At 34.7% G+C, this 10,772-nt stretch overlaps 1 protein-coding gene across 2 annotated transcripts in view; it reads right to left on the bottom strand.

Moving 5' to 3' along the window:
• Positions 1–304: 304 nt before the first annotated feature.
• The window catches only part of KCNH8 (potassium voltage-gated channel subfamily H member 8), a 166,813-nt gene continuing 156,345 nt past the window's right edge, over positions 305–10,772 (bottom strand). Inside the window, exons 14-17 of one of the 2 annotated variants that reach the window (XM_040696227.2) lie at positions 9,655–9,761; positions 8,561–8,637; positions 2,038–2,415; positions 305–1,934 (exon numbers count right to left, since the gene is read on the bottom strand). In XM_040696227.2, the coding sequence (XP_040552161.1) occupies positions 1,845–1,934; positions 2,038–2,415; positions 8,561–8,637; positions 9,655–9,761 (652 nt within the window). In that variant the 3' untranslated portion in view covers positions 305–1,844. Of the gene's footprint in view, positions 2,416–8,560; positions 8,638–9,654; positions 9,762–10,772 lie in introns of both variants that reach the window. The other variant, XM_418747.7, reaches the window with a different exon arrangement.

Raw genomic sequence — 10,772 nt, 5'->3', positions numbered from 1 at the left:
AGGAAGCCTATATATAAACACTCACACTGATGTGTAGACACAGTGACAAAATTCAGGCAGCTCAGAATGAAAGATGACACTCTGTCCTTAATTTGTACCAGAGGGAAAAAGGATGTGAAGGGATGCAAGTCAGGCACAGTGTATCAGCTGGGATTTGTGTTTCTGTGCACATTCAAATGTTAACAGTGAACCTAGTCTTTGAAGTTTTCAGAACAAAACCTCTAAAGGAAGTTAAACATAAGTCTGTGCTCTGTAAGTTTTAATTTCATAGCAATCACCAGTTTGCATTAATTATTAGATGTAATTTAATTAACTTGTCCATTTTAAAGCATTTATTTTGAGTTATAAACATGATTTTTAGAAAGTTTGCTAAAGAACATGCAAATAGGATGCATACTGTGGATCTTTAAATATATATAAATTGAAATCCCAATGCAAAGCAGTTGCTCTGTTTGCACAGTAGTGGTGTATGTTTCTAATACCTTAAATACTGAAAAAATCTTCACATTTTTTTGCACATTAAAGAATTTCCCAAACCTAAAGTCTGTTCTTGTAGCTAAAGGTCAGAAATAGATTCTTAGGTATAAATATAAATAAATAAATGTTTCAAACCTTTTTTCTTTTGCCTTTGAGTAAGCCATTACGTGTTTTCTCCTTTAAAATTCTTCTGGCATTTTACTCAATGGTTTTCATGTCTCTTAATTCTCTTGTTCAAATATAAAATCCCCAAGCAGGACTGCATAGTATAATATTAATCTTAATAGTAATACTGAAATATTAAGACACAAACCAAGGATATTGAGTGTTATCAGTATAACAATTAACAGTTTAAGTATTGATAACTGACTTGGCATACAACATTCCAGCTGTTTTATTTTTTTAAATAAAATAATACCTTAATTTATTTGTATTCCACCAGCATGAATACATTCATTGCAAATTGCATGCACATAAATGGGAATCCATTTGTAAACTACATAGTCTTAACAATAAATAGTATTTGATCTAATACATGTTGGTAGTACATTTCTTGCTAAAAATGCAAGCTCTTACCAAAATGAAAACAAATTATTATTCTCCTTACAAATATTTTAAATATTTTTAATTACATATTTCATACCAAGTATATAAAAATAGTATTTTTTGATAAATTTAGAGGTTTCATTTACATAACAAATTACGTGCAACAACTGACCACTCTCTACCAGCTCTATTTGGTTGATTGTCTAGATGACATGCAGCGATAATTGTCCCTTCGCCTTCACAGAACTGACAAACAGACCAGCAGGACCCACAATCACTGGAAGCAAGCAGTGCCATGGATATTGTTTAGGAACAACAGTCAGACACTCAGGGAAAACCTTTGCTTCGATGAATAAAAGCTGCCCATGATAGTTCTTTTATCCTAGACTTCCAGCTGCTCTGACCCTCAAGGTCTTTGGACTATCACAACAGTCTGCCAAACAGACAAGAAAGTTTTATCTGTATAGAAAATGTTTTTCAACATGCCTCTAGATTCTAGATTTGTTTTTTCCTATAGTATGAACCAGGAATACCTTTTCTTACTTTCTATAAATCTGAATTTTCATGTCTGTAAGTCTCCATGATCACCAGAGAAAAGTCGAGGAATGCAGTCGTGGTACTCTCTAAATTTAAAAGTGGCAGCTGTGGAACGTGCTTTGAGTGCCACTTCACTATTTCTCATTATACATCTATGGCTTGGTTGTCTTTCTCTTTAACATCCCTTGTGCTTGTCACAGTATCTAAGGGGAAATCTGAGATCTGTGCAGAAACTGTTCCACCTGCTCCTTCAAGGTCCCATGATCCTGGCAGATTCTCCAGGCTTAATGAGCTGATCGCTCCTTGGCTAAAACTCCCTTCCTCAGACCTGCTGGGCAGCACGAGGTGTAGCGATGTCTCTGATGAAGAGCATACTGAAGAAGAAAGAGTTGCTGAAATAGACTGAAGAGGAGTCAAGGTAGTGTCTGAATGGGGAGAGGTGCATCTTAAAAATTGAAAATTATCTTTCTGAATTACCTGATACTGGGAAGGTGAGTTATGAAGGCCTGATGTATAGAAAAATTCACTGTCTGTAGAATTTTGAAGGTTATGTTCAGTTCTTTGGGGGCTGCTGCCTACAGAGGATAGATCTGTATTCCAGATGTCACATAATGTGTTACTGCGGCAAGGTTGTGCTTTGGTGCAAGTAATGTTCCCAGCTTGCATGTGTGTGCAAGGCTGTCGTGTAGTCCAAGCCATCTGAGCCTGCAGGCTTTCCAGGGTGGGACTCCGAGATATGCCATGCACTGTGCAGAATCCTGATGGCTTCTGGGATGGGAGGAGGTTCTCTAGAAGGTATATCACATTCTTCATATCCTTACTTAATTGTGATACTTCTTGAGTTAAATTTGTGACCTGTTATGTCAGAACAAAATACCCCAATATTAATTTATGCAATACACATTACAGTTATGCCTGAAATACGTTGTCTCTCTCTCTCTCTCTCTCTTCTTTTTTCCTTCTGAAAACATAAGATTTAGTCTGCAGTAGATTTATTTTAAGGAGATATACATTACTAATATATGTCTGGGAAATAGTCCATCCCTTAACTCAGCTACATGTTACACCACCTGTGGCATGCTGAAGTAATTGAACAACCCAATAAAAAGTTACAATGGAAACATTACAGCCATAATTCACCTGATTTTACATGACTTTGCTGTGAAGAAATACTGTCTTTCAAAGCAGAGGTTAAGAGAACAGGGGTGTTAGTTTTGTTGTCGTTTGTTTGTTTTTCAATATATGAACTTTAATAGTAACACTTTCCGATGCCTTGACCAACATAAGCTTTAGTAGTTGTATTTTTTGAATCTCCAAATTACTTTGACAGCTTCTGTAGAAACGGTGTTTTTCTTTACTATAAGTATTAAATAGTTATGAAGTTCAATTGGATGCACTGTCTCCTGTAGTTAAGTAGGAATTGAAGTTATTGTATTTAAACCTTTCCATAAGTGATGAAAAGCTCTTTATAATGTTACATGATGATTATTATTATTGCTTTGTTTAAATAGCATTAGATAAACAGTTGTCTTTGTTTTTCAATATATATTCCACCTTTTTATTTTTTATTTTTTTGGCTGTTCTTCTAATGTTAGATTTTCTATCGAAAAGCCTATTGCTTACCAGTGTACCTGGAGAGGTCCAGATTAGATTAGAATCCTATTAGAATATATTGCTATTTTTTTCTCTCTGTCGTTTACTTCCTTTTGCAATTCAAACTTGATCGAGTCATCTTCCTGCCATCACTCTTTCTGGGCACCCAAAGAAGTGAAGCAGAAAATTTGCTTTTTGGGAAATGGAAGTTGAATTTTAGCAATGCAGAGAAAACTGTTTGCTTGCACTGCAGATGCAGCTTCTCTGTCTTATTCCTTACTTTCAATTACTTCTTCTGTTCCGGAGCTTCATAAAGTCAATGAGACTTTCAGTCAAAATGTGTTGCCTTTGAGGCTTAAATTAACAGGCTGCTGATGCTTTGTTTTCCAGTAAGTTGACTGAATGAGAACTGAGCTGAGACAGACTTTTCATAGATAGTCTATCAATTTATATCAGCACTGCTATTTTTGAGGCAGACATATCTGATCTAAAGGCATTTTAGGAATTAGGCTAATTACAAAAGAAAAGAAATGCAGGGCAACTAGTCTCAGTTTGGATTGAATATTTACAATTTGTGCAGTGATCATTCATTTTAAGTGAATTTAATCTGGAAGATCTTGAAATTTGCTTTATCATGTCAGAATACAAAAATTCTCTGGTTTCTCTGCTAACTTGCTGGCCAGGTCTCAGGTAGTTTTGGGGTAACAATCTATCTGGATGAATTAGGACACTAAGATGATTGCTAATAGTATTAAATAAGAACAAAACTAAGTTAAAACTCTAGGTTAAAAGTGAAGAAGCAATATAAATTTCTCAAGAATAACTCATGGTGAAACAATCTAATTCCCTTGTTTTATAGTTAATTGTAGTATATGTCTTGCCAGAAAGGTATTCAGAATTTACCATCCAAATTACAATCTTCTAAACCAAGAAAATATAACAAAAATGTAACCACTAAGTGTTAGATTCACACATGGCTGGAACAGTTTGTGATCAATAAACATGGTATTGTTCTGGGAGTCATTTTAGCTATCCTTCCTAACCTGCTTTTATTTTACATTTATTTTAATTGCTAAATAGAGTTCACATTCACTTTTAAATATTAGTAATATGAAATTCAACAAAGATAATTCTTAAGCAACACATCTGAAAAGAAAATATCAAAGGCATGAGTATAAATACAGTACTCTATGGGCATAAATATAATACTCTTCCTATGCAGTGTATTACAGAAAAGGGTCTGTGGTGTTTCACTGAATCACACAATGCATGTATTAGTCATGCTCCCAGGATATATCAACAGAATTTTTTTATTGAACACAGGGAGTTTTTCTTTATTAGGAATTACTTTGACTGGCGCAGCTTGGGATCATGTACTTTGTAAGGGTTTTAAAAGATCTAATCACAGACAATCCAAAAGAAAATAAGGAGCCTTACAAAATGGTATGAGTAAAGTCTGTAGGAATCAGGTTTGTTAGGATGTGCTGTAACAATGTTTCCAGTATAAATGGTTTTGAGAAAGAGAATTACAATCAGGCTTTTCTTCTACCTGCTAGGCACAAGAGAAAAATTGGTGATAAATGTCAACAGAGGTTTACATTTGGATGCTAGGAAAATAAATCTTTTCAAAATGGCAATGATTTGAAATTGCTATTAGGGTTAACAATATTATGGTTATCTCCTATCATAGTACTATTTTTTGTTGTTCAAATCATCTTCTGGTCCCCAGTTAATTTTTAAACTCAGTTACTTTCATTCTTGATTCATTTTCATGCCTCAGATGCATTACCACTAAGTGCAGAAAGTACACTACAGTGGGTAGACCCTGTGCCTTACACCCTGCTTTAGAACAAACAAACCAAGAAGCAAATAAACAAATGCCCAAGCTTTAAACCATCAGTCACTTTAGTTACCATCATCTGTCAAAAACTTTTGCTAAAATTAAGAAATTGACAAAAACAGCTGTAAAGAGTACTTTACATTCATCAAATTACAGAACAAAAGGGATACAAAACAGAAGCAAGATAGGAGTTCTTAGGAAGTACATGAATACTTGAAGGAATATATATCTGAACATATATCAATAGACCACAAACGTGTTTATTTTGTGTTTATGGTTTAGAAAACTTTTATTTCTTAAAACAAATGATGCTGGGTTTCATATGGTTCTATGTTTAATTTAAATAGTTAAAATACAAAATTGATAGATGGACCACAATCAACTTTCATCATAAAAAAATGTTATTAGCTCATTTTTTTGCCACATTTGTCTCTATTGAAGCATGGTTTGCAACTAAATGTACTTTTCTTCCCCTCTCCTCAGAAGAGGATGATTTTACTTTCAGCAGTGGGATGCAACGTTTTAAAATATTCTATTTATAAAATTTTTGTAGGTGATCTGATAAACATATTTACTTAGGATTGTTCCTCTTGTTAAATGAAAGTGAAATATCCATATGAATGTATTTTCACTGATCTGAATAAGTGCGAAATGCTTAGAGTATTTTAAGTACTTGCAACAACAACAATAAAAAAAATTAAAATAGCTGAATTTCCAGTAAGTATTCCAACAAGCAGCTAAATAGAAGGCAATTTTCTGCTAGAAAACCTGGCCTTAATTCATATTTCTTTGTGTTTGTTTGCTTTTCAGTTGAGTATGAGAAATGTGAATACCTTGCTCATTATACTGATATAATGCTGTAATTGTCATATCTACTGATGTAGTAAAATAAGAAATCAGTCTCCATTTTCCTACTTTAAGCAAGGCTTCAAACTAGCCTCATTCTTTGTATGCCTTGCTCATACATGCAAATCCAGGTTTCTGGATAATGTTGGACATCTGAGAGCATCTCTGCGTGGGCAAATGCAGACACACATTTGTGTACTCTGTACTCTGAGCTGACCAGGGAAGATGTGGTATGGTAGCCCAATGGCCACAGTGGTGTAGGTCTGATTCTGACTGTAGTCCTTAGCACTGCTTTAACTAATGCATCTGTAGGAGATTGCACAGGAGCTGAATTGAATATAGTATGAAAGAGACATGACAATGAAATCTGGGTTTGTCTTCATGACTTGTGCTAGCTATGCTTTGAATGTCCAAATATGAAATCATGTCCCTATACATTTGAAAGGGGAGCATTTCCTCTGCAAATTACGAAAGAAAAAATATGACTAAAATTTGGGTATTTTCTCATTTGTAACTGCTCTGTCTTTTAAATAATTCAGATTTGGTTGTTGTATATGCCTTTTAAGTTGAAGTATTTTCATATTCTTTCCATATGTTTATACCACCGTGATAGAGAACTAGACACATGGTAGGGCATAAACTATTATAGGTCTATAAGCCTCCAACTAAATTATGTGGCACTGATTACTGATGTAGCTGGGTAACTGGCTGAACAGTTAATCCATGGAGTTATGCAATAGGAATTTGAAGCACGTTGAAGTTTCTCTCATAGTGCCTAGTAGCTGGCTTTGGTGGCTGTCTTCCTCCAAGGAGATCTTTGTGTGTTGATCTAAATTTAATATGCAATATAGGTGAAATCAAGTTCTGTCTCCTTTTAGTCTCATTGTTAGATAAATGATTATATTCTTGGATTATACAGTGAATTTCATAGACTTAAAATGTTGCTGTGAGTTCCACTGGGAACCTAAACTAAGCTGCATGTATCTTCTTTTGTAAGGGGTAACTGCTTTGCCTGACTAGCAGGCAGTACTGAGTGAATGAGATGCTTGTCTTTGTTCTCCCAGGAAACAGCTGGAAAGTTTTTAAGCTAGCTAGTGAACTGTAGTAATACAATTGCTTTTCATTAGAGCAAATATTTTTGCATTTGTTGATTGACTTCTGATTTCTACCAAAAAATGTATTTGTTGCTCTTGACTACTTGTGACCTGTTTTCTCAATACTTTTTTTTTTTTTTTTAGAAGGAGGCTGCGCATCTTACAGAGAAGTTCAATTTCTAAATTTGCCAATATTTTAACTACAGATCTCAGCCTGTTGCACCTTTTGTCATAATCTTCCATTTGTCATCAACATCAGCTGATGAAAAATAAGAGGAATAAGGACTACAAGTGGTGTTCAATAATTATCATAGCAACAAAAATCAAAGAACAGCTAGTGTACCACAGCAACACTACTTAGAGGCTCATTTAGTTAAGTACCATGTAACTCAACACTGTCAGTTCAGACACTATGTGGGGCATATTTGAGTATGTGGAATATGCAAGTAAGCAGCCTTCTAGCGAAGCATCTTTTCAATGTAAATTTTGATCCATGGGATGACTTACTGGATAACCATCTGTCACTTTGGGATTAAATCCCAGGATGTTACCCATCACATCAAAGTCTAGACCACTTTAGTTTAATCACTTCTTATGCTTTTTTGAGTTCCTTGATCATACCGTGTGATAAAAAGTGTTCTGTCAGTGGTGCATGGTGCCTTGTTCTGAACTTTACAGTTTGACATATAACCAGGTTGATGCATTCATAGTATAAACCAGCCATGCCTGTATTCTTAGTTCAGAACATGCAAATTATCTTCCCAAGCTAATCTGACCCAGGATGAAAGAGTTTTAGAGGACTAATATTTCAAATATATGGAAATAAAGAATAATTATACTAAGCCTACACAAGATGGCAGGAAAAAAAGAAAAAAACAAAAACAAAAAAACTTTTCAGGTAACCAAAGAGATCAGGAAAAAGAAGAAAAGCTGTATGACTGGATTTAAAAAGTGTATATTTAAATTTTCCCTCATGTGGACTCATAAGAAATTATCTCTAATACCTTCATAGTGAATGAGAGAGTATGCTGGAAATAGATTTCGGTCTCAGATTTTAGTGTCAGATTGCTAGTAGATTATGTCTATAAAATTAGCAGGGCTAAATAGAAAGCCCAGTGGAACAACATTGGGCTGCATTCCTAAGATACTATTTCTCGGACAGAAATGGATATACTTCTGTTTCATTCTGAATAGACTCGAATAAATTTACTTGAAATATTTGATGTAGATTTCAAACTGACTGGATTTCATTTTCAAGAAAACTCTCCAAAAGCATAGTGTTGCCCCCCAAAAGAAAAGATGGCATAAGATGCGTGGGGAAAGATTGAGAAGAAAGAGAGAAACAGAAGCACATGAGGAAGAAATTCTTAGAAAATTCAATACACCAGCTACGCTAACCTCATTTTATTTTTAGCTCCAGCATGTAACACAAACTTTTGTAGAGCTTTCATGTAGAAAAATAACCTATGAGAGAGCTAAAAAAAAACCCAAACTGCCCTAAATTTAAGAATTCCATCCGATTTTCTAAGTCATTTACTGCACATTTATCATATGTGAATATTTTCTTAGTTTTCTCTAGCATTCCTTGAATCATTGCCAGTACCCAATATCTCCAAAATATAATTACCTCATTATTAAGCCTGCTGATTTGTTGTTTGGTCTCTTCTGCTTTGATAACAAGCACTGCAGCACCAATTTCTGCCTCTGAAAATTCAAATACATGTAAATGAGAAAAGTAAAACAACCTGGAATCACCAATCTCATTTTTGTACTTATGCTTTACATTAAATTAAAACCTAGTTTGCACTTGGATCAAATAAAAATAAAATCTTGTGTTTAATAGTCACTATTTTATTATGTATAAGAAAACTGTGAATGAAGAAAGTTCGTACTGCTGTCTTCAATCTGAACCTGAAGGGACCAAAAATGATAACTCTGATGCCAGTGGTGTGACATGTCAACAATATTTAAAAACATAGATACAACTAAGCTACTGTTATTACTACTATATTTGGTTTGAAGAAGAGCAAAAAGCATTTTAGTGGCCTCCATGCAAAAGGTACATATCTACCTGAGGAATGTTTACCCACAGAAGGAGTATGCTGGAAACAATATGAGCTGCACTACTTTGGTCACTTCCGCATTACTTCACTGGTCTCTCTCCTAGTCCCTCTTGGTATTTTTTCCTGACTGTGTTCCTCCTTGTGGCTATTTTCTCAGTCTGTTCAGAGTATCAGTCATTTAAGACTTCATAAACTCCTTGCTATTCAGATTTTCACTAATGCTACTTCTGAAAAACTTGTAGGCTCCTTTGCCTCTGTTAGCATCCTTTTAATAAAAATAAACAAGTTTATATATTGGTATGTATGTATGTATTTATTTTTGTATTAAAATGTTTTTATATCAATTTTTGTCCACATGTTTAGTACCTTCCATGCCAAAAACTTTGGGAGCATGAGGTTCCTGACTGATCCTAAAGCACTGCTGGTAAAATATAATGCATGTAAATACAATATTTCTTGCAAGATGTTATATCATGACAGTCTGTTAGCACACTGTTCAATGTGGTACTGAAATGGTTCCGAAAGGGTGGATACATGTTAGATCAATTTATGCCACTTTTAAGGATTTATCCTTTTGAGAATCAAAGAAATAAAGAGAGACAGAAAGCAGCTATGAAAACTCTTTTCTCTGAAGTGTAATTTCCCAAGTATTACTCACCTCCAATTGTTGGAGATGCTCTGGATTCCTGCCGGAGCTGATCAGAACTGAAGTCAAAGGTTTGACTTTCCTCAGTATGATTTCCATCTTCAGTCCCATCAACAATTCTATAAGAAAAATCAGAGTAATGAAACAGTTCCATAAACAGTTTCATAGGTATCACATTCATAGATACATTGTCAAAAATACACATATTTAAGCAATGGTGAAATTTGCACAATATTAATTGTAATGATATCTAGACACTCTTACATTACATTATATTATAAGGTTCAAAAGTGGTGCTTGAACTGCTCTGAACTATACCGTTACCTGCAGCCAAAAACCTGAATGATTTCTGTGGAATTTGCTATAAAATCTATTTAATGTCATCTGGCCTCAGTGCTTCAAAAGGCAAACTTTAAATACCAATATCCCTTTTGTAGAGATTTCTAATTATATAAAATGCTAACAGTTTAACTGCCTTTAAAGCACACAGGGGAAAAGCTACTCAGACAGGAACTGGAATTTACAGCTGGTATATTCTTTAAAGTATTTAAAGATAAAGACTAAAAAGAAAATATATTAACAAAAATAGTTAGTCCTCAAGAGCCATAAGGCAGGCCCCTACTCAGTAAATATGCAGTGGGAAAGATGTTTATTTACATACAAACAAGAGGAATGTGGAGTAATAATCTAGTGAACAGATAGCATATAGCACAAGAGTCTCAACCCTTTCTGAATTAGCTGCTGTACAGCCATGAATTTTCTCCTGAAGATGTACAACTCAATTCCTAGAAACCAGAAAGGCAGAAAAGACAAACATGACCTCTTCTGTCCCATTGGCCAGCAGTGGAGTACTGTTCTCTGTATGGGTTTGGGGAGATTCAAAAACATTAATGCCTCCTTCCAGGCATGCCTTTATTGTTAATCATAGTCTTTCCTCCTACTGATCCTCTTCTTTTTCAGATGCAAAATGCAAAAAGTGATTTATAAGACTATGACTGTATTCTGGAAGTTAGGATGCTGAATTCCATTTCTTCTGCCAAGGACTGTTCCAATGTTTTAACTAGTCTTTGTATGTCTGCTCTATTGCCTTTACCATAGTGTGCAAGAGACAAATCTGAAGTGAGTTCTGG

The sequence above is a fragment of the Gallus gallus genome, chromosome 2 (genome assembly GCF_016699485.2).
Source record: "Gallus gallus isolate bGalGal1 chromosome 2, bGalGal1.mat.broiler.GRCg7b, whole genome shotgun sequence".
Lineage (NCBI taxonomy): Eukaryota > Metazoa > Chordata > Aves > Galliformes > Phasianidae > Gallus > Gallus gallus.
Note: the sequence above shows the minus strand (reverse complement) of the source record. Positions and strands in the feature narration are given on the sequence as shown.